This window comes from Saccopteryx leptura, chromosome 5 (assembly GCF_036850995.1).
Source record: "Saccopteryx leptura isolate mSacLep1 chromosome 5, mSacLep1_pri_phased_curated, whole genome shotgun sequence".
In the NCBI taxonomy this organism is placed as follows: Eukaryota; Metazoa; Chordata; class Mammalia; order Chiroptera; family Emballonuridae; genus Saccopteryx; species Saccopteryx leptura.
The window spans coordinates 40,072,917-40,097,848 of record NC_089507.1 but is presented as its reverse complement, the minus strand read 5'-3'; the positions used below and the strand labels follow the sequence as shown (position 1 = coordinate 40,097,848).

The 24,932-nt window shown below is 41.9% G+C and overlaps 1 protein-coding gene across 1 annotated transcript in view; it reads right to left on the bottom strand.

Annotated features, from left to right (window-relative positions):
• Positions 1–14,687, bottom strand: part of SPMAP2L (sperm microtubule associated protein 2 like) — a 29,031-nt gene extending 14,344 nt beyond the window's left edge. Inside the window, exons 1-4 of the mRNA XM_066385022.1 lie at positions 14,632–14,687; positions 8,896–8,949; positions 4,060–4,188; positions 1,643–1,780 (exon numbers count right to left, since the gene is read on the bottom strand). Coding sequence (XP_066241119.1) covers positions 1,643–1,780; positions 4,060–4,188; positions 8,896–8,949; positions 14,632–14,687 — 377 coding nt within the window. The remainder of the gene's footprint in view (positions 1–1,642; positions 1,781–4,059; positions 4,189–8,895; positions 8,950–14,631) is intronic.
• Positions 14,688–24,932: the final 10,245 nt, after the last annotated feature.

Below are 24,932 nucleotides of genomic sequence, written 5' to 3'. Positions count from 1 at the left end.
TAACTTCTCTCTGAATGCAAGAATCTCTACTAAAATCAATGCAAAGCGATCAGTCAGCCCAGCCTATGCTTGCACACTTTAAGGAAAGGAGGTGGAGATGACAGTTGACTTTTCTAGATAACCCTTCTAACACTGGTTAGCTAGTTGGAAAGATATCCCTACACTCAGCTGGTGTGTGCAGTTCTGTAAATTCCTGTTCAACTTCTAGTTCTAGGACCAACATAAAGTAACGTTGCTTCCACGTCCTCTTCCTCTTTCAGATGCTCAGCCTTTAAACATTTGAACACAACTATCACCGCTTCCTTGTTCTCTTCTCTAAGCTAACCATGGCATTTCTCATAACTATTTTTCATGTAACATAGTTTCCAGAAACCTCAACATCTCTTTTATTTCCTTCTGAGTAGTCTCAAATTTATTATGTTTCTTTTTAAATTTTTTATTTTAAATGATAGTTTACATTTTGTATTAGTTTCAGATGGACAGTATAGTGACTAAATAACCATGTACTTTACCTGGCAGCTGCTCTCATTTTCAAGTACCCACCTGGTGCCTGCACACACATAGTCATTACAATATTATTGACTATATTCCCTATGCTGTACTTCACATCCCAGTGACTATTTTGTGTCTACCAATTAGTACTTCTTCATCCGCTCAACTTTTTCACCCAGCCCCCCACTGTCAGGTATAACATCATAATTGGACACATACACCTGATGTATTCTGACTAAAGTAGTGCACAGCAGTACTATCACCTTCCTGCAATTGTCCACTGTGTATATCTCACTAATGTAACCTAACAGTTTTCCAACAACCACATCATAATCTTAGCTCCCTTGTGGAAGATATCACTAAGCTGTCTTTTAAAAACAAGCGTAAGTTCAGCATTCAAAGCAAAAAATAAAGATCATGTGCAAAGTCACAGAGGCATAAGAGAACATTAAGTTCTATAAATTATAAAAACCTGGAATGTTTCATCTGCATATTTCCTTATAATTGGCCGACAGTTAAGCTTAGTGTGAATTTTAGCTTTACCATATTGGAGTAATTATTATTATTATTATTATTATTTGTATTTTTCTGAAGCTGGAAACGGGGAGAGACAGTCAGACAGACTCCCGCATGCGCCCGACCGGGATCCACCCGGCACGCCCACCGCTCTGCCCACCAGGGGGTGATGCTCTGCCCCTCTGGGGCGTCGCTCTGCCGCTCTGCCGAGACCAGAGCCACTCTAGCGCCTGGGGCAAAGGCCAAGGAGCCATCCCCAGCACCCGGGCCATCTTTGCTCCAATGGAGCCTTGGCTGCGGGAAGGGAAGAGAGAGACAGAGAGGAAGGAGGGGGGATGGAGAAGCAAATGGGCGCTTCTCCCATGTGCCCTGGCCGGGAATTGAACCCGGATCCCCCGCACGCCAGGCCGACGCTCTACCGCTGAGCCAACCGGCCAGGGCTAGAGTAATTATTAATGAAGATCTTCTCATTACATACAGTTGCTGAAAATATTTGATTTTTTTTTTAACCTAGTCCTTTGAAACACAAGTGAACTTTAGTTTATGCACCTGCATACACTAAAATAAGAACAACCATATTGTGACACTTAACCAAAGTAGATCAGAATTTATGGAAAGGCCCAAGGTACGCTACCTATGTATTAGATGCCCCATCTTGAATCTGTTGGGCTGTGCCAGCTTCTGGATCCTTTTGGAAGGCCTTCTTAACACTACAGGAGAAGGGATATCCCAGATTACAGACTCCGTACCACAGTTGTAGTAATATTGAGACCTGCAAGTTGTAGAGAGAAAAGTAGTGAGGGAAACAAGCATGAATTCAAATGATCATTTGAATTCTAACATTGACATCCGCAGGTCTAAAGGAGTGGGCGTGACAGTTTACCCCTCTCCTGCTGGGCTATTTTCCACGTGGGAAGAAGTTTGGAATGGCTACAGCCATCGAGTTTTCAGCTGCCTTCTAATACCCTGTTCCAAAACAGATCACCTTTTATAACAAATGAATTGGCTCTTCCAAACAGACCAAAAGATATACTGATAAAAAGAGAAAGTTTGCTGTTTTTAAAACCAAATAATTTCCTTAACATCTGCATAAATAATTTAAATATTTTTTACTGTATTTTTAGTTAATAGAATGATTAGATTGATGTTTTTCTTTGTGAAAATGAACTCTGAGTTTAGGAACAAATTCTATTTAATCATGGTATGTTGGTTACTTCTTCATTATTGGTTTTTGTTACCTAATATTTTATTTAGGATAAATAATAATATTGTTCTTATTACTCCTACCCTTGAGTCTTTCTTTAATCAAGATAGCAACTCCCTGGCCAGGAAGCTCAGTTGGTTAGTGTAGTCTTGATACGCCAAGGTTGTGGATTTGATCCCCAGTCAGGGCACATACAAGAATCAACCAATGGGCCCTGGCCGGTTGGCTCAGCGGTAGAGCGTCGGCCTGGCGTGCGGGGGACCCGGGTTCAATTCCCGGCCAGGGCACACAGGAGAAGTGCCCATTTGCTTCTCCACCCCTCCGCCGCGCTTTCCTCTCTGTCTCTCTCTTCCCCTCCCGCAGCCAAGGCTCCATTGGAGCAAAGATGGCCCAGGCGCTGGGGATGGCTCCTTGGCCTCTGCCCCAGGCGCTAGAGTGGCTCTGGTCGCGGCAGAGCGACGCCCCCTGGTGGGCAGAGCGTCGCCCCTGGTGGGCGTGCCGGGTGGATCCCGGTCGGACGCATGCGGGAGTCTGACTGTCTCTCCCCGTTTCCAGCTTCAGAAAAAAAATAAAATAAAATAAAATAAAGAATCAACCAATGAATGCATAAATAAGAAGAACGGCAAATCAATGTTTCTCTCTCTCTCTCAAATCAATAAATCAAAAAAAAAATTGAAGATACAATATATCATCAGTGGAAAAGGAAGTGCTACTGAGCACTCTGGATCTGGTGTTAACAAGAGTGCAGTCCACTTCTGCTTCTTCTATTTTCCCAAGGACCTCTGCCCCTTTAACATATTCATAGATGTGGATCTGCACCCAGCTGCCCAGGCCTCTGTCTGCTGGTTGCTAATGTAAGCCTGGGCATGTGTGTAAGCCTCTGTCTCCCTCCTCTGCTCGTGACCATCCAGCCTTGAGGCCTGTCCATATACCACAGTTCCATGATGACAGCATTACCATAAACAAAGACATTATAAGAAAGGAGGCATTACCACAAACAAAGTCATTATAAAAAAAACTACAGACAAATATCCCTCATGAATACAGATGCAAAAAAAAATTGTTTTCAGATGCAAAAATGTTCAAGTTTTATTGGAACACAGACACGCTCTGTTGACAGATCTATGGCGGCTTTCCCACTGTAATGACGAAGTTGGGCAGTTGCAACACAGACTTTGGCCTACTTCATCTCTTGCTCTTACCAGAAAAAGTGCTGATGTTTGACTAAAGTGTGTATTAAGAATACACAAAAGTGACCAGCTCAATTATCTGAAAACCAAACTTTAGATGAATAATAAAGTCTTCACCCTTTTTGTTTTTACTTTAATCTCCCTCACTGACCTTCCTCCCTCCCCCACAGTATTTCCTTAAGGAGCCAACCAGCAAAAGGTCTAGTCATTTAACAAATATGTTTTAAAAGCAAACTGATAATGGGCATCAAAAACCTTAACAACATTTTTACCTTTAGATGTCCTAATTAAACTCATGTTGATCAAGCCCATGGGTGGTATAAAAAATTCATAAAGTTTCATGCACAAATAAGTTTATCCACAACAAAGATGTATAGTACATATCCTTGCATAATACCCTTACTTTATTAAAATATAGAGGTCCTGATAAGTCAAAACATTATAAGATCTAATACATGTCTGCCACAGCTAAATATTAGATCTTGTTCTGGAAAAGTTTTACTGCGGCATCAGATTAGAAAGATATAGAAACAACCCCTAATCCTCAATAAATTTTGACTATAAGACGATTTATAACTTTTAGATAATAAGGCTGGGTTCTGTGTTTATTTCCCTAGAGACTCCTGATCGAATAACTGGATCACATAGAACACTAACCTGTTAGGTACATATCTATAGGAGAGTTCCTTGGGCTGGGCCAGGTTCTCAAGCCTTTTGGTCAGCTGAGCCTTCAAAGCATTACGGCAAACAGGGTGAATAGGATCTTGATTTCCCCAAAGTAGTTTCCTGTTAGGAAGCAGAAAAAAATTAAAAAAATATATTTTTAAATAAAAAAGCAGAAAAAGTAAAAGGGAAAGAAATTCACTATTAATGAACATCTTAGATTTCATTTCTTCTGATTTTACTTCAGTTTAAAAACTATCTCCTGCCTGAGCAGGCAATGGTGCAGTGAATGGAGCATTGGACTGGGATGTTAAGGACCCAGGTTCAAAACCCCAAGGTCACCAGCTTGAGTGTGGGCTCATCCAACTTGAGCGCATGGTTGCTGGCTTGAGTGTGGGATCATAGACATGACCTCATGGTTGCTGGCTTGAGCCCAAAGGTCGCTGGCTTGAGCCCAAAGGTTGCTGGCTTGAGCCCAAGGTTTCTGGCTTGAGCCCAAGGTTTCTGGCTTACACACGGGGTTACTTGCTCTGCTGCAGCCCCTCGGTCAGGCACATATGAGAAGGCAATCAATGAACAACTAAGGAGACTAAGGAGCCACAACAAAGAACTGATGCTTCTTGTCTCTCTGCCTTCCTGTCTGTCTGTCCCTCTCTCTGTCTATCTCTGTTACAAAAAAACAAAATGAAGAAAAACTATCTCCCTTATAGAATTTTTCAATTTCTAGGTGTCAGAAGCAGATAAACTATTATGTAAGATGAAATAAAAATAAAATCAGATTTTATTTACTGTCTTAAAATGTAGTGACCAAAAACGAACCTGTTAGAGGTAGATAGTTCTGTTTTTGCCATCCTGTAATCAACACTGCAGTTTATAGTCAGGTCAACATAAGATGCTTCCTCTCTGCACTGCGCTCTCTCTTTGAGTGATGAGCTGTACCAGGTAGTCAGAAAGTAAAATAGTAACAGCATAATATTAATAGCTACTGTTTGTGGGTCAGGTACTGGGCTAAGTGCTTTACACACATCAGACCATTTAGTCTCAACAGCCCTGTCAAATAGGTATGACTACTGTGCAGGGGGTGGAGAGAAAAGGAGAAATCAGTGCAGTGTTAGTCTGAAAAGGCTTCGTGGAAGTAAGTAGAAGGCACAGGCTGCCAGAAATGAGGCATGTTCCAGGGTGGGGTAACCATAAGAAATGGGAATAACCAAGTATTGGCCGAGGCGTGTTTGGACAGAAGCAGAAAGTCATATTGGAAGTAGTTAAGTAACATGGCTTGAATGGATGGGGAAGACACTGACGGCCTGGCCGAGGAGTCAGAAAAAGGTACTTCAGCAACCTGACTTTGCACATAATTGAATTTTCCAACTCATTGAGCTTATCCCTTTAAAATGTCCCGTTTTTTAATATATATAATTTTGTCTATATTTTTGTAAGCACTAGACAGAGTCACTATCAGAAATGTATATAAATCCGTTAATTAATATTCTCACACTTTATATTCTGTTGATTCTTTTTTCCAGATATGACTCAAATCTGTTGATTTCTCCCCATCCTCTTGTCCAGATCCCATCACCTGCACTCCTTTCTCCATAACACGGCCAGAGTGACCTTTCTCAACTCCAATCTGGTCAAGCCACTCCCTTGTTTAAGACACTTCAAAAATTATCATTTGTTTTAGAATAAAGCCCCAACTTCTCACTGTGGCTTACAAGGCCCTTCACAATTTTGGCAAGAAACACCTTTCTCTCGAGTTTATATATTCTTCCAAGAGAGAGAGCTTGTGTCTTAATTTTTGGAGATTTCCCTTTGCATAGTTTAGTGCTGCACACAATAATAGGTGCTCAATCATGGGTTTTTTTTGTTTTTTTGTTTTTTGTTTTTCTGAAGCTGGAAACGGGGAGAGACAGACAGACAGACTCATGCATGCGCCCGACCAGGATCCACCCGGCACGCCCACCAGGGGCGACGCTCTGCCCCTCCGGGGCGTCGCTTTGCCGCGACCAGAGCCACTCTAGCGCCTGGGGCAGAGGCCAAGGAGCCATCCCCAGCGCCCCGGCCATCTTTGCTCCAATGGAGCCTTGGCTGCAGGAGGGGAAGAGAGAGACAGAGAGGAAGGGGGGGGGGTGGAGAAGCAAATGGGCACTTCTCCTATGTGCCCTGGCCGGGAATCGAACCCGGGTCCCCCGCACGCCAGGCCAACGCTCTACCTCTGAGCCAACCGGCCAGGGCCTCAATTATGTTTTGATGAACAGATGGTGAAAGTTTGAGGACTCATCTGATGGTGATAGGAAACAGAGATTAGAGAAGAGAGAATTACTTGGGGAGGATAGGAGGCTAAAGCAGAAGCTGTGTCCTCAGTGGTGGAGTGGTGAGGGAGCTCTCTGGAATCTCTTTCATAAGGGCATTAATCCCACTCATGAGGGCTCCACTCTCCTGATCTAATCATCTCCCAAAGACCCGCATCTCCAAATACTTTGACATTATGGATTAGATTTTAAAATACAAATTTTGAGAGGACATAAAAATTCAGTCAATAGCATCTAATAAAGAACTGGTATTTAAAAAATACAAAAAACTGCCTGGGCCAGGTGGTGGCACAGTGGATAGACCATTAGCCTGGGATACTAAGGACCCAGGTTTGAAACCCTGAGGTTGCTGGGTTGAGCACGGGCTCATCAAACTTAAGCATGGGCTCACCAGCTTGAGTGCAGGGTCTCCGGCTTGAGCATGAGATTATAAACGTGACCCCATGATCACTGGCTTGAGCCCATAGGTCACTGGATTGAAGCCTAAGGTTGCTGGCTTGAGCCCAAGGTCACTGGCTTGAGCAAGGGATCACTGGCTCAGCTGGAGCTCCCGGTCACGGCACATATGAGAAAGCAATTGATGAACATCTAAAGTGCATTGATAAACAACTACGTGTTGATGCTTCTCATCTCTCCCCCTTCCTGTCTGTCTGTCCCTGTCTGTCTGTCTCTCTCTCTCACTAAAAAATAAATAAAATAAAATAAATACAAAGAATTCTTAAAATTCAACAATAGAAAACAACCCAATTAAAAAGTGGGCAAATAAATATATGAAATATGCTAATATCTCATTATGGAATTGTGAATAAAAACAATGAGATATTGTTGAACACCTATTAGAATGGCTAAAATACAAGAGACTAACAATACAAAATGCTGATGAAGATATGGAACCATAAGAACTCTCATTAATTGCTGGTGGAAATGGCACAGACACATCAGAAGAGAGGTTAGCAGTTTCTTATAAATACATTCTTATCATATGACTCAGCTATCACACTCCTAGGTCATTACCCAAATGAGTTGAAAACACATTTACACCAAAACCTGCACACAAATGTTTATAGCAGCTTTATTCGTAATTGCCAAAAATTGGAAGCAACCAACATGTCTTTCAATAGATAAATAGATAAGCTGTTGGACATCCAGACAACAGAAGATTACTGAGTTCTAAGAAGAAAGGAGCTATCAAACCTTGGAAAGACATGGAGGAACCTTAAATGCCTATTGCTAAGTGAATGAAGCCAGTCAGAAAAGGTTACATGCTGTCTGATTAAACTATACGACATTCTGGAAAAGGCAAAGCTATACGTATAGTAAACAAGCACAGTGGTTCCCAGGGGTTTGGAGAGGGGAGAGAGAAGGAAAGAAATCAATAGGTGGAGCACGGATAATTTTTAGTGCAGTGAAACTACTCTGTGTGATATTATAATGGTGTATATATGACAATATGTATTTGTCAAAACCCATAGGACTGTACAACTTAAAAAGTGAATTCCAACATAAACTATAGATTTTAGTTAATAATCATGTATATGCCTGAGCAATGGTTGCACAGTGCATAGAGCACTGACCTGGAATGCTGAGGTCGCCTGTCTGAAACCCCGGGCTTGTCCAGTCAAGGCACAAACAAAAAACAACTACTATGAGTTGTTGCTCCCCTCTCCTCCCCACCCCCACCCTTTCTATTTCTCTTCCTTCTCTAAAATCAATAAATAAAATCTTAAAAATAATAATAATCTTCAAAAGAAAAATAATGTGTCAATATTTGTTCATCAATTGTAGCAAATGTACCACACTAATACAAGATGTTGACAGTAGTGGAAATTAGAAGAGTGGGTGGTAATAGAAACTCTTCGTACTTCTGCTCAGTTTTTCTGTAAAATAAAAATCATTTTAAAAATAAGGTCTATTAATTTTTTTAAGCAGGAAGAGATCACAGAAAGGGGGTGGATTCAGGCATTACTTAAGAGCCTAAGAAGAAAAGGGGGTGTCCCATGGCCAGGGGTGGAAGGACGGTGGGTCCAGCCTGCTGGGTGGAGATCCAGAGAACGTGTGCTCTAGACCGGGGCTTAGAGACAGCAGGGCCAGATGTTAGAAGCAGCAACCTGGGGCATGGACACAGGAGTTTCAAAGGAGTGTGGAGTAACACCCTGGGATGGTGGCTCTCAAATCTGCCTGCCTATTAGAATTATCTGGGGAGCTTTTATCAGTTCCAAAGCCTAGGCTGCACCCCAGATCAAATAAGTCAGGACATCTGGGGATGGGACCCAAACATCAATTCATTTTAAAGGTCTCCAGATGATTTTAATGTGCAGACAAATTTGAAAACCACTGACCTAGGGGTTTCCCTTTCACGTGTTGACTCAACTGCGGTGACAATATTGATTCAGTGGATCCAGGTGAGCAAAGATGTGGCTACACCTAAGATGCAGGATTAGTGGTCAGGTAAGAATAATACTTAACCTATTTAATGTAAGGAATGCATCCTCACAAACAAGACTATCTAATCTTTTCTTACCTATCTGGGGCTCTCCATTGTTTTTTAGGTTTAGAGAGATCTTGGATTCTTCTCCTAGAAAAGGAACTAACAAATGCCAGCTGATTAATTCAAAGAGGACACTTAATAAATATGGATATATTAGATGACTTCTATTCAAACAAATCCCATCTGAGGAGGGAAAAAGACCCAATATCTTACTTGGTGTGATTTGAAGAATACTAAAGAACTCAGAGTATTCAAAAAAAATTGTGGACCCAAAATTCTCACCTCTAGAATCATTAATAATATTGTGCATAATGAAACAAAGACAATAAATATGTAATAAAAACCAAGAGCATGTTGTCTCCAGAAGCCCCAGATAAGATGCATATTCATTAAAGGGGAAAACCCTCAATTCACAGAGGAAGGTAATTTGTAAATGACTCGATGGCATCGGATTCTGAAGAGATTGTGCAGATAAATTTCAGACCGAATGTCTGATTTTGAGAAAACTTTTGGTATCACATACTCCCCTTTCTGCCCACTCAGCTCCCTTGGACCTTTCCTGATTGTTCTGAATCCACCTATAAAAGAGACACTTTATGTTCCCCAAGTATCCATGTGTTCCTGTATATTTCCCAGACTCCCTTGCAGCTGCTGGGAGCCGCCTAGTTATGTCTAACTTGAGCAGAAGTGTCGGGTATCACTTCCAGGGGAATGCACTTAAGAACTAGTGTGCCTCCTCCATTTCTCTTTCCCTGTTGCAACGACCTTGGAAGCCACGTATTCTAGATGGTATAGCTATAAGAGGCCACTCACACTGGACTGTGACATGAGGGAGAAACAGACTCTCCTTGTGTTAAGTCATTGAAAGTTTTGTAGCTTGTTTGTTACTGCAGCACTGCCTATCTTATGCAGACTAGCACACCACCTATGTTACTGTAGTTCATATTATAATTGTTATGTACTTCACTGTAGTTTAAAGGGCCTAACATATAACAACCCTTTTTTCCCCACCACAATTAAGAGCTAACTAAAAAAACAGACACCGGAGTCAGACAAGTAGAATTAAAACTCTTTCTCTACTATTGATAGAACTATGTTGAAGAGTAGTGTGGATCCCTGGCATCCTTGAGTTGAACTTGTCCCCTGGAACAGCAAAGTCTCCCTGTATAGGGGCTAAGTTTGTCATCTGACAGAAATCAGATCTCAAAGATCATTCTCCATAGACAGGCAAGTCCCAAAGAGAGAGGACCCAGAAGGGGCCAGTTCTCTTTCCTAACTCTATTAACAGATGTCACTCCCACCCTCTGGGAATCTAAGCAGAAGATAAGGCAAGAGGCCAGGAGAATTACTTAAGGGAGCCTGACCAGGAGGTGGTGCAGTGGATAGAGAGTTGGACTGGGACACAGAGGACCCAGATTCGAAACCCTGAGGTCGCCAGCTTGAGCGCAGGCTCATCTGGTTTGAGCAAGGCTCACCAGCTTGAGCCTAAGGTCGTTGGCTTGAGCAAGGGGTCACCCAGTCTGCTGTGGGCCCCCAGGTCAAGGCACACATTAGAAAGCAATCAGTGAACAAACAACTAAGGTGCCGCAACAAAGAATTGATGCTTCTTCCCTTCCTCTCTGTCTGTCCCTCTCTCTGTCTCTCTCTGTCCCTGTGACACACACACACACACACACACACACACACACACACACAGAATTACTCAAGGGAAGTGCTTTCATACCAGGAAAATATTCCTTCTAACACTTGGCTTAGCTCTCTCATAAGGTTTAAGCTCTGTGTTAGAATAAGCCCTGGAGTCCTGACCCTGGTGTCTGACACAACATGTACAAAATTTTATGTGAAGACACGGCCTTCTTAAACAAATAGTTATTGATGCATCTTTCAGAAAGTGGGAAGAGACAAAGAAGGGTTAATAGGAACCCCAAGATTGCACAATAGCAAAACTGGGCCATCCATCATGGAGATCAAGTTTAAAATTTTCATGTTATTTTCTGCTTACTTTACTTGCATTGTCCCTCAGCTTGTAGTAATGACTTATTTGCCCCTTAACACTTTGCCTTAGCTGTGCTAGGAGAGCAATGCTTGTCAGGAGTCCATGCACACAACCAGGCCACAGCATTAACAGTGAAACATTTCCTCTGAGGCCAGCATGGTGGTAGCAGCAATCTTAGGGACAAGGAACACTTGGTCCAACAATTATTTTTACCTAAAGATTACTATTCTGGTACTATACTGTGATTGTGGGGTTTATTAATTTAAAATGAAGTGCCATTTTCTTATCCTTGGGAAAGTTAATTCTCTGAAATTTAGTTCAGTCATTCGACAAATATTTATTTGTTGAATAATAATTTACTTGTCTCTTACTGTAAACTAAGTAGCAATCTAGGGCAGAGAGTACATTGGTGAATAAAACAGGCAAATTCTTGCCCTCATGTCAGGACAGAAGGACAATAAATGAAATTAAGGAAATAGAAAGTATATTAGATGTCAGTAAGTTATTTTTTAAAAAGCAAGTAAAGGGGATAAAGAGTATAGGGTGGGGAGAAGGCTGTAATTTTAAATAAGGTGATCAAAGAAGGTATTACTAATCAGGTTTTATTTAAACAACGTAAGTACAAAGGCCCTGGGGCAGAAGCATGCCCATATGTTTAAAAAATAAGAGAAGACCAGTGTGGTTAGCTGCATCTATAATATAAATGAAAATAACTGTATCCATCTCAAAAGGTTTGTGCCTAGCATATTCTAACCACGGAGTAGGTATTTGGTAATGTTTGTTCCTTTTTTTCTTACCTGCAGCACCTAGTGCTTATATGTAGTAAATGTTTAGTAAATGCAAACTGAGTTGAATTGGTATTTGTTTAAAATAGAAACTTAGTTTAAGTGTTTAAATGGAAAATTGTGGAACTATCAGTAAGCCAGGTAAAGTGATATATTTCAGAGTTGTGTGTGTGTGTGTTTGAGGAGGTTGCTAGATAAAATATAGGTTTGAAGGCAGCAAGAATGAGGCTCGCCTTCCACGCCCCTTCCATCCACATACTCAGTCTAGACTCTTCTAAGTCCCCCTTTGCCAACTGCAACTAACCTATCTGCATTTTGTCCCTCAAAACTCTGCTGCTTGGCCCTGGCCGGTTGGCTCAGTGGTAGAGCGTCAGCCTGGCGTGCAGAAGTCCCGGGTTCGATTCCCGGCCAGGGCACACAGGAGAAGCGCCCATCTGCTTCTCCATCCCTCCCCCTCTCCTTCCTCTCTGTCTCTCTCTTCCCCTCCCGCAGCCAAGGCTCCATTGGAGCAAAGATGGCCCGGGCGCTGGGGATGACTCCTTGGCCTCTGCCCCAGGCGCTAGAGTGGCTCTGGTCTCAACAGAGTGACGCCCCGGAGGGGCAGAGCATCGCCCCCTGGTGGGCATGCCGGGTGGATCCCGGTCGGGCGCATGCAGGAGTCTGTCTGACTGTCTCTCCCCGTTTCCAGCTTCAGAAAAATACAAACAAAAACAAAAACAAAAACCTCTGCTGCTTAATTCAAGAGTTCCCAGTCTGAAATTCCCAAATCCTTTTGGGATCTGTGAAGATAATAATGGGAGTCCACAACCTTTAGAACATTTCAAAAAGTCAAATGGGGGCCCCGGCCGGTTGGCTCAGCGGTAGAGCGTCGGCCTAGCGTGCGGAGGACCCGGGTTTGATTCCCGGCCAGGGCACACAGGAGAAGCGCCCATTTGCTTCTCCACCCCTCCGCCGCGCTTTCCTCTCTGTCTCTCTCTTCCCCTCCCGCAGCCAAGGCTCCATTGGAGCAAAGATGGCCCGGGCGCTGGGGATGGCTCTGTGGCCTCTGCCTCAGGCGCTAGAGTGGCTCTGGTCGCAACATGGCGATGCCCAGGATGGGCAGAGCATCGCCCCCTGGTGGGCAGAGCGTCGCCCCTGGTGGGCGTGCCGGGTGGATCCCGGTCGGGCGCATGCGGGAGTCTGTCTGACTGTCTCTCCCCGTTTCCAGCTTCAGAAAAATGGGGAAAAAAAATGATGAAAAAGGAAAAAAAAAAAAAAGTCAAATGGAATTCTACACCACCCACAGTCAGGCTTGTAGAGACTTCCCAAAATACCAGATTTGTTTCTGAAGTATATCATCTCCATATGTTACTTCATACTGACAGGAGACTCTAATTAATACTTACATGTGTCCTTAATTTAAAAAAAATTAACTAATGTACTTTATTTTGTAGACAACAACAACAATCTTTCAAAAGATGAAATTGAGGTAGTGGGTAGAGAAAACAAAAGATTATTTGGTAGTGAAACATTTGGAGATCTGTTATGTAATTGATACAGTGCAATCCCCAAGCCATGCCTATTAATATCTAGAAACAATGAAGATACTGTCCATTGCCAGAAAAAAAAATCTACATCTTTCTTTAATAGAAGAATGGCTTCACCATGCAGGTACCACATGAGCCTTGCTAAGATAGTCTGAGCCAACTTTCCGGGGAGGTGGTAGGTACCGGAGAAAGAAACACAGAGTTGCAGACAAAACATCTTATTACATAGTGTGGGGCAAAAGCAGGTTTACAGTTGTTCATATGGAAAATAATACAATAATTTATAATACAAGAATGGACTCTTCACATACTCACAACTGTAAACCTACTTTCGCCCCACCTGTATATTAATCTTTTCGAGCATGTTAGACTCTGGCTTCCGTCATTACCTCCAAGCCAAGATTTTCCTTGCAACTTTTTCTTCACCAGCTAAATAATGTTTTTTAATGTATCATTTTATACAAGAACCATGGAAAGTTTCCTAGTTTATTCTTATGCATGCTTACTTTGGGTTGCTATTTCAATTGGAAATAATCTCATTAACATTTGCTAACTCTGTGCGGCAATCTAACACCTCTCCTTTTTATTCACTTCTTGTGTATTATATCACCATAGCTACATCTCCGGTCTACATCTTTTCATCTTAACACAGGCGGCTCCTGTCTCTCAAGTATCGCATTACCTCACAATGTTTAGTCATGATCCTGTGCAGAAACAAAGGAGTGTGGTTGAAGGATTTTAATCCTTGCAGGCAGATTTTTTTTTTTAAATGAGGATTACATTGCTGTCTTGTGTTTTCATTGATAATTAGTATCCCAGGGTTTGCCAACAGCTAAGAGAGTTTTTGAAATCTTTACTTTGGGTGCCGAGCAATAAACACATGTTTATATAGCAACAATTAAGGAAAAAGTTGATAAGTTGATGGGGTAGTTCAAGTAATTCTTTCTTTCATTCAAAATGCTCTTTTTGCCCTGGCCAGTGGCTCAGTGGGTAGAGCATTGACCTGGCGTATGGACGTCTCAGGTTTGATTCCCAGTCAGGACACACAGGAGAAGCGACCATCTGCTTCTCCCCACTTCCCTCTCCACCTTTTCTCCTTCTTCCCTTTCTGTAGCCAGTGGCTCAATTAACTTGAGCATGGCCCCCGGGTGCTGAGGTTAGCTCTGTCGGAGCGCATCAGCCTCAGGTGCTAAAAATAGCTCGGTACTCAGAGCACTGGCCTTTGATGGCCAGGTGGATCCTGGTTGGGACACATGTGGGAATCTGCCTCGTTATCTCCACTCCTCTCACCTAAAAAAAAAGTGCTCTTTTACATTTCACTGTTTTGCTTATAGTTAAAAAATATTTTCCTTCATAACAATCAGGCATGGCACACTTCTTTAACAAAAATTTTTTAGGGAATGGGGAAAGAGATAGATAACGGAGACATCACAGTACACTCATATAATTAAACCTAACTCACCAATCAAACAAGCAAGAAGCACTATAATAATTGTTAGATTCAGGGAGTACTGACATGCTGGGGCTGCCAAGAGTGTACAAGGTCCCTGTGACACTGAGAACAAAGAGTTCAGCAACATCCTGCATTGAGTCAGAGACCCTTATCAGAAGTTTATGTTTGAAATTCTCCACTGAGTAATACCCCCCCCCCCTGTAACTGCGCACGACCTCCCTAGCCAATGACTAACAGCCACATCAGCTTCTGTATGATGCTTGCTCATCCTAGACAGCCACCCTATAAAAAGGAGCCATTTTAGAAGCTCGTGGCTGCAGTGCTCCAGTCTCTTCGGAGGCGTGGGTTGCCTGCAGTCCCTGTGCAGGTTTAGGGGGCTGCAGTGTTCCCCTGTGTGGGTTACCTGCATCCCCTGCGCAGGTTTGGTTGGCTGCAGTCCCTGTGCAGGTTTGGGGGGCTGCAGTCCCTGCGCAGTTTGTTGGCTGCGCAGGTTTGGTTGGCTGCAGTCCCTGTACAGGTTTGGGGGGCTGCAGTCCCTGTGCAGGTTTGGGGGGGCTGCAGTCCCTGCGCAGTTTGTTGGCTGCGCAGGTTTGGGGGGCTGCAGTGCTCCAGTCTCTTCGGAGGCGTGGGTTGCCTGCAGTCCCTATGCAGGTTTGGGGGGCTGCAGTCCCTGTGCAGGTTTGGGGGGCTGCAGTCCCTGCGCAGGTTTGGGGGGCTGCAGTGCTCCAGTCTCTTCGGAGGCGTGGGTTGGCTGCAGTCCCTGCGCAGGTTTGGGGGGCTGCAGTGCTCCAGTCTCTTCGGAGGCGTGGGTTGCCTGCAGTCCCTGCGCAGGTTTGGGGGGCTGCAGTCCCTGCGCAGTTTGTTGGCTGCGCAGGTTTGGTTGGCTGCAGTGCTCCAGTCTCTTTGGAGGCGTGGGTTGCCTGCAGTCCCTGCGCAGGTTTGGGGGGCTGCAGTGTTCCCCTGTGTGGGTTACCTGCATCCCCTGCGCAGGTTTGGGGGGCTGCAGTGCTCCCTTGCATAGGTTGCCTGCAGTCCCTGTGCAGGTCTGCAATAAAACTTATAAAATTCACTTTGTGTCTGCTGTGGCCTATCTCGCCAGGATGTAACAATAATCATAATCAAAATAACAACAAAATCATTTTTAAAAGCACTATCTGAACAATCTTCCTTTTTTAAGTATAAACACTTGCTAGGTAAACTATTTCACTATCTAGCCACTCGGCATATATTACTTGAGTGATGTCACATTTTAAGTGGACACTCGAGTGACACTCAGGAAATGTCAGTTCTAGCAGCACTTCTACTCAGCTACCGAACAATCTTGAGAAAGTGACATAATATCTCTGAACATCATTTTCTCTCAGTAAAATCTAGGTGACTATATCTGCACTAGCAACTTTTCAGGATTCTTGTGAGAAAAAAAAACATTTAACTGCAAAGCATTACATAAAATAAAGTAGCAATATTTACTGCCTGGAAGAGGTAAGGGGGAAAAAACCAACAACTAGAAAGCATAATACGTAGAAAGTGTAAAAGAAAGTCTAAATAATAACAATAAATGCAAGCGTTAAATAATATCACTAAATATGATTGGTTCAACCCACTTATTAAGAGAGTAGATAAAAATAGAATCTGGTGTTATTTATTTCTTATCTATATGAACCACTGATACGAACCCTTGGTATTTCTCTTTAATGATTCTATTTTGACATCTCTTTTAACTATTATCTTAGCTAAATCAAGAGTAAACGTTTATTTTCAGAAGGCATCTATTTTGTAGAGTGTATATACATTCTAGACACATGTACATTTAAAAAATATATAGAGAGGGCATTTTCTTGAAATTTTACTAGTTATTGTAACTCGAATTAGAGGTAAAGAGGAGTGGAATACATTGACCTGGATCCTCACAAAATCTATATGAGATTATCAGCTCAGACTCCCAAGTCCCTTAAAGGTTCAGATCTGGTATGTAATACCAAATATTTAGCAAACAAGTGAAAGACTGAGTGAATAAAAGGAGAGTTCTACATCTCAGTCCTCTTCCCCATTCTCACTTCTTTGTCACTTTCTCTTACTTTCCTTTCCCCTCAGATACTCTCATAAGAGATGGGCTTTATGACTAAGGAAAAGCACAGGAATCTTTTCAAAAACCCCAAGCGAGGCTTCCACTTCAAATGCTCCGACTGACTTTGCCCCCTCCAGCTAGGTTGGCCCACTAATTAAAGTCCAGAAGAATAATACTGTAGCTATCGTCTTACCATTTCCTTACAAACTGAGATGGAACAGGGTCTGCAAAAAAGAAAATTAAAAGGAAAAGTTAGATTCAATAAAAATCAAAGATGTAAAGAAGACATCACAAATCAATGGAGAAAAGAGCCGGGGAAAAATAACTAGAGGGCAATGGCCAAATAGCATATGACACACCTTGTACCAAGTAAACCATAGCAGCTAATAAACCACACCTGAGGAGTTAAATATTTTTTTAAATTGAATTAGATCAAAAGTTTTAAAAAATCTACTTAATCACTGGTTTTTAACCTGATTTAAAGGTGACGAAAGACATAGAGGGAAAATATAAATAAAGTATTTAAAATTTAAAACTTTTGTATGTCAAAAATTAAAACTTGAAGAGGAAATAAAGATTTGGAAAAATATTTGACAACAAATATGACAAATACTTAAGAGTCTTAATATTTGAAGAGTAAAAAAGTATAGATGAATAAGAAAAACATTAAGGCAGATGTTAAAAGTGAAATGGACAAAGGACAGAATTGAATTTATATATGATGACATAAAGGAATAATAATATAGGAAAGTTCAAACTTGCTTGTAATAAAAAAATGAAGGTTCTTTTAAAATATCAAATTAGCATTTTTTTTTTTTTTTGCAAACGATAAAAGATGCTGGAAGGACAAGGTGAGGTGAATAGACCTGTGTATTGGGGATGAGAATTTAAATTAGTACAGTTTTTATGAATAATTACTAGGCAAAATGAGTCATCAATGCTTTTATTCCTTAATCCAATCCTACTTCTAGAAATGTACCCTAAAGAAATAATGCCAAGTGTGAACATTTTATGCACAAGATTTATGCACAAAAATGTTCTTTGCAGTATCTGTAACAATGGAAAACTGGATACACCGAAAGTGTTCCAAACAGAATAAATAGTTAAGCAAACTAAAAATCATGTTTAGAAGGAGCTTTTTTTTTTTTTTTTTTTTTTAACGTAGAAAAGTGCAGGAAATCATACATGCCAAGTTGTGCAAGGCTTATGCTAACAGGTCTCATGACAACAGATTGTTCCAGACAGTTTCCACTTGGGAGTTTTTAATAACATCTGAGTGTTCTGAAATAACATTTGCTACTCTCTAGGTGCTTTGGGTAAAGGAAGGTGGGTGCGCTTTGGCATCAGACATGGCTCAAACCCCACTTTTGTTAGCTCCTCAGCTAGCTGTACGATCCTGGGCAAATGACTTAACTTCTCTGAGACTCAGCTGCTCCTCGGATAGGAGGCTCCTCCGGAGGTCTGTGTGAAGGTCGGGGGCGTATATGTAAAGTACCTTGCACATAGTAGAGGCAGACAGTAGATGAACATTAGTTAGAATTATTAGTCACAACTTCAGTGTATCAATGGCTTCAATAGAGCGCGTAGGAAACCCAGCAACCAAGGGCTGATTGGGCTTCTACTACGTGCAGCTTGGCGTCAAGCGGTGAGAGAATGAAAATGAGTGAGATGGGGTCTCTCCTCTCAAGGAGTTTACATCCTGGTAGGAGATAAGACAGGAACTTAAAAAAAAAATAAATGGAATTTTTGAATTCGGATAGTTCCTATTACTTTACTTTTTAAGGCCAAACTGACTCAGACCTAAGGAAAAGGGAAAAGCAGTCTACGAAAATGCCCCTGGTGTCCGTTTGGCTGCGTCACCCATGAAGGACGCAGCCGTCGTTCTGTGGATTTTTCATGTGTTATTACCACACGGGGTTTCCAGCTTTACGTGTACAGGTCAGAGAGTCAGTATAATACTGAATCAGTACCTAAAAAACCTCTACAAATACTGATGATATGAATGAATAACGCTCTTTCCTATTGCGCTTTCATGCTATAATTTCTCCCACAGCTGGAGCTTTTGTTATTTATTTTAAAACACATTTTTTATGTTATCTCACCAATTGGTAGGATGGAACAGCTCTCAGGCTGATGCTCCAAGAAAAGCAGAGTTACAGTGATTTCCAAACTGGCCTGCATATTGGAAACACCTGGGGATCTTTAAAAAATTGCAGAGCCCAGGCTGAACCCCAGGCCAATTAAATCATAACCTCTGGGGGTGGGACACCGGCCCTAGTAGGACCACTAGCTCTGGAATCAGACTGCCTAGAACCGTGATGGCAAACCTTTTTTTTTTTTTTTTTTTTTTCTGAAGCTGGAAACGGGGAGAGACAGTCAGACAGACTCCCGCATGCGCCCGACCGGGATCCACCCGGCACGCCCACCAGGGGCGACGCTCTGCCCACCAGGGGGCGATGCTCTGCCCCTCCGGAGCATCGCTCTGCCGCGACCAGAGCCACTCTAGCGCCTGGGGCAGAGGCCAAGGAGCCATTCCCAGCGCCCGGGCCATCTTTGCTCCAATGGAGCCTTGGGGTGGGGGGTGGAGAAGCAAATGGGCGCTTCTCCTATGTGCCCTGGCCGGGAATCGAACCCGGGTCCCCCGCACGCCAGGCCGACGCTCTACCGCTGAGCCAACCAGCCAGGGCATGATGGCAAACCTTTTTAGAAAAACCGCCCACTTTTGCAGTGCTGGTCAACCTGGTTCCCCCCCCCCACACACACACACACACTAGTGGGTGTTCCAGCTTTCATGGTGCCCTTTGGTTGCTCTGCTACTGCCCACCATGAAGGCTGGAACGCCCAGGTTGACCAGCACTGCAAAAGTGGGCAGTTTTTATAAAATAGTTCACCATCAGGAGCCTAGAACCAAATCCTGGGGCTCTCACCACTGACCTCCACAATTTACCTAAGCTCACTGCACCTTACTTTCCTCTTGTTCTTCACCATGTTGTCATGTGAACGTCAAGATAATACATGTAAAGCACTCTGCATAGTGCCCAAAGCATAGTGCATTCACAAGTGCCAGCTATTATTAATCCTAAAAATTCAACAATTAAGATTTGTTTAATTTCCTATGAATTAAAAACAAACACGCCTTTAAGTAACTGTTAAGTTCAATTGTTAAGGAAGCATTTACTACTTAAAGGTTCCAACTATGAAAATTAGTGTTATTGAAATGAGAACCTAATTGTGAATGTACTTACATGTAGTCTTATTGGTTTCTTTATGTATTTATACCCTCCCGTCATTTCTAAGAAGATGTGAAGTTGCTTCGCATAAACCCATATACTGCAGTAGGATACTGTTTTCAGATGAAAAATTCAAGGACAGAGGTAGGAAAATAGTGGGAGGAGAAGAGAAAGGAAAATAAAATTAAACAACGTGCAGTAAAGCCCAATGAAGTTGTAACCAAGCAATTTGCCATTGAAAGCAAAGCACACCAACTTCGAACATTAAAATCTGAAAGAAATTTCTCTTGTGACTTCTCACTGGTGTTACAGTGTGTAATGTGAGTGGCGGAGGCCAGGCAGGTTCTATTGGATTCGAGGAAACAGTAGAGAAACTGCGGAGCCAGAAAGCGTCAGGCCATTCCATTTAATAAAGTCTCACAACGGCAGACAAGTACACAGGCAGGGAAAACTTCCTCTCAGGCAAACAAACAGCAAAATGCCCCCTCGCAGTGGCAGGCAGGCAATCTGCACACCGCAATCCCCCTGAGCTCAAGCACTGTGTAGCCTTCTATAGGTTATGCACACGTGCCTCTGCCAAATGCTCACTCACTCACTACTCAAGCAAAGTGCTTGCAGCTGGCACACCAGTGAGCAAGCCTAACACAGCTGCCCTACACAGAGGCATAATATAAATTATCAGAATTGACAATAAAAAAGTGAAAGAATCCTATTTTCTTACTTTTTTCCTTCTCCAAACTTTACTCTTGATGTGTTTTATGTAACCAAGTTAAATTCAGAAAAATAAAGTCTCCAGCACAGTACCACAAATGACTGAATATAAGGCAAAATTTCTCCCAAATATTATCCCCCAGAAAAGAGGAATTTGCCTTATTTGCAAGTTCTTACAAGAAACACATCTTATGAAGCACTTTCTCAATTACTTTATTTTCTCAACAAAGAACTGGTCAAGGAAAACATATTCGCCTGAAACAACTTCAATGAATGCTAGAATGAAAAAAATTACAGAGCTCTCCCTACAAAAATTAGTATTTAAAAAGAGGAGACAGGTGAAGAAATTTATAACAGATTTAGTAACTGCTCTTAGGGGCATGATCTTATAAACCTAAGTGCTGGATGTGGCTCTAAACAAGCTCTGAACATCATTTTAAAAAGCAAAGCAGAAACAAAAAATATAATGATTGTATTTTGAAGATAAAAGTACACCTGTGGCATGAGTTTTTTAAAGAACTTATTACAGGCCCTGGCTGGTTGGCTCAGCGGTAGAGCGTCCACCCAGTGTGTGGAAGTCTGGGTTTATTCCCAGTCAGGGCACACAGGAGAAGTGCCCATCTGCTTTTTCACTCTTCCCCCTCTCCTTCCTCTCTATCTCTCTCTCTTCCCCTCCCTCAGCCAAGGCTCCATTGGAGCAAAGTTGGCCCCAGTGCTGAGGACAGTTCCATGGCCTCCGCCTCAGGCACTAGAATGACTCCAGTTGCAACGAAGCAATGCCTCAGAGAGGCAGAACATCGCCCCCTGGTGGACATGCTGGGTGGATCCCTGTCTGTCTGTCTTTCTTTCTTGCTCTCAAAAAAAAAGTAATGTGTGGTCACTTGTTATAGACCTAATTCAAGCAACTCAATTGTGTAAAATACATTTTTGAGACCATTAGGGAAGCTTAAATATGTAGCAGATCAACAAGAAGCAGCCCCCCTAAAAATGTTTGAACATGATGATAAATAGCATCTCCTTCTCTAAGAGATAGTCAGAACATGGCTCTATCATGCCCTATATTTATTTACTTATTTTTAATTTTTAAAATTTAAATTTATTGGGTGACATTGGTTAAAAAGATTGTATAGGTTTCAAATGTATATTTCTATGATACATCTATATATTTCATTGTGCTCACCACCCAAAGTCAAATCATATTCCATCACCATATATTTGGTCCCCTTACCTTTTACTAACCCTCTGACCCCCGTCCCTCTGGTAACCTCCATAATGCTGTCTGTGTCTATGGGTTTCAATTTTCTATCCCACATACAAATGAAACCATATGGTTCTTTTTCTGACTGACTTACTTCACCTAGCATAATATTCTCAAGGTCCATCCATGAGGTTGCAAATAGCACTATTGAATCTTTTCTTATGACTAAGTAGTACTTTATTGTATATATGCACCACGTCTTCTTTATTCAGTCCTCTATCAAGGCTGCTTTGGTTGTTTCCATGTCTGGGCCACTGTGAATAATGCAGCAATGAACATAGGGATATGTATATCTTTGCAAAGAAATGTTTTAAAATTTTTCAGGTAGATGCCCAGAAGAAGGATTGCTGGGTCGTATGGTAACTCTATTCTTAATTTTTTGAGGAGCCTCCATACGGTTTTCCATAGTGGCTGTACCAGTTTACATTTTCACCAGCCATGAATAAGGGTTCCTCTTTCTCTATAACCTCTCCAACACATTATTACTTATCTCGTTGAAAATAGCTGTTCTAACAGGTGTGAGGTGGTATCTCATTGTAGTTTTTTTTCTTTCTTTCTTTCTTTCTTTTTCTGAAGCTGGAAACGGGGAGAGACAGACAGACTCCTGCATGCGTCCGACCGGGATCCACCCAGCACGCCCACCAGGGGGCGATGCTCTGCCCCTCCGGGGCGTCGCTCTGTTGCGACCAGAGCCACTCTAGCGCCTGGGGCAGAGGCCAAGGAGCCATTCCCAGCTCCCGGGCCATCTCCGCTCCAATGGAGCCTTGGCTGCGGGAGGGGAAGAGAGAGACAGAGAGGAAGGAGGGGGAGGGGGTGGAGAAGCAAATGGGCGCTTCTCCTATGTGCCCTGGCCGGGAATCAAACCCGGGTCCCCCGCACGCCAGGCCGATGCTCTACCGCTGAGCCAACCGGCCAGGGCCTCATTGTAGTTTTGATTTGCATTTTTCTAAGCGAAGTTGCGCATCTTTTCATGTATCTGTTGGCAATTTGTATATCTTCTTGAGAGAGGTGTGACTGTTTAGGTCTTCTGCCCATTTTATCTTTAAATATATTTTTTATTTATTGATTTTTAGAGAAAGAGGAGAGGGAGAGGGAGGGAGAAGTACCAACTCATAGTTGCTTCACTTCAGTTGTTCACTGATTGCTTCAGGTGTGCCTGGACCGGGCAAACTCAGGCTTTTGAACCAGAGACCTCAGCATTTCAGGTCAATGTTCTATCCACTGAGCCACCACAGGTCAGGCTTCCCATTTTTTAATTGGACTGTTTGTTTGGTATTGAGTTGTATGTGTTCTTTATATATTTAAGATATCAATCCCTTGTTGGAACTGTTGCTTGCAAATATATTCTCCTATTCAGTTAGGTTGCCTTTTTGTCTTGTTGGTGGTTTCTTGTACTGTGCAGAAGCTTTCTTAATTTGATATAGTCCCAATCATTTTTACCTTTACGTCCCTTGCCTTTGGGTCAAATTCATAAAATCTTCCCTAAAACCAAAGTCCATAAGTTTAGTACCTATGTTTTCATCTTATTGCTTCAGGTCTTATATTTAAGTCTTTGATCCATTTTAAATTAATTTTTGTGTAGGGGGACAAACTGTAGTTTAGTTTCATTCTTTTGCATGTGGCTTTCCAATTTTCCCAATACCATTTATTAAAGAGTCTTTCTTTTCTCTATTATATGTTTTTGGTTCCTTTGTCAAAAAGAATTTGCTCATATACATGCCGTTTTATTTCTGGGCCCTTGATTCAGTTCCATTGGTCAGTGTGTTTTTCTGCCAGTACCATGCTGTTTTGATTATCGTGGCTCTGTAGTATAATTTGAAGTCAGGTAATGTGATATATCCAGCTTCATTCTTCTTCCTCAGGATTTCTTTAGCTATCTGGAATCTTTTGTAGTTCCATACAAATCTGATTGTTTGTTTTTTAATAAATAAATTTTTATTTAAATGGGGTGACATCAATAAATCAGGGTACATATATTCAAAGAAAACATTTCCAGGTTATTTTGTCATTTAAAAAATCTGATTGTTTTTTGTTCTAGTTTTTAAAATTGTCATTAGAATTTTGATAGGAGTTGCACTAAATCTGTATATCACTTCGGGTAATGTGAACATTTTACCTATGTTGATTGTTCCAATTCATGAACATAAAATATCTTTCCATTTCATTTGTCTTTTTTAATGCTTCACAGTTTTTAGAATATAGGTCATTTACATCCTTTGTTAAGGATATTCTTAGGTATTTTACTATTTTTGCTGCAATTGCAAAAAGAATTGTTCTTGCCATTTTCTTCTGAAATTTCATTGTTAGTATATAGGAATGCTATGGATTTTTGTGCATAGATTTTTGTATTCTGCAACTTTGCTGTATTTGTTTATTGTTTCTAATAGTTTTTTGGTGGAGTGTTTAGGGTTTTCTATATAAAGAATCATATCATCTGCAAAAAGTGACACTTTTAATCTTTGTTCCTAATTTGGATGTTTTTTCTTTCTCTTGCCCAATTGCTCTGGCTAGGACTTCCAGTACTATGTTGAATAAGAGTGGAGAGAGTGGGCATTCCTGTCTTGTTCCTGGTTTTAAAGGAAAAGCTTTCAGCTTTTCACCATCGAGTATGATATTATCTGAGGATCTGTCATCTATGACCTTTATTATATTGAGTTACTTTCCTTTTATGCCCATTTTATTTTAATAATAAATGGATGTTGTATCTTATCAACTGCTTTTTCTGCATCTATTGATAAGATATAATTTTGGCCTTTATTTTGTTGTGGTGTATTACCTCAATCAATTTGTGTATGTTGAGCCTGGAATGAAGACCTGGAATGAGCCCCACTTGATTGTGATATATTATGAGTTTTTTTGTTTGTTTGTTTTTTACAGAGACAGAGTGAGAGTCAGAGAGAGGGATAGGTAGACAGGAATGCAGAGAGATGAGAAGCATCAATCATCAGTTTTTTGTTGTGGCACTTCAGTTGTTCATTGATTGCTTTCTCATATGTGCCTTGACCGTGGACCTTCAGCAGACCGAGTAACCCCTTGCTGGAGC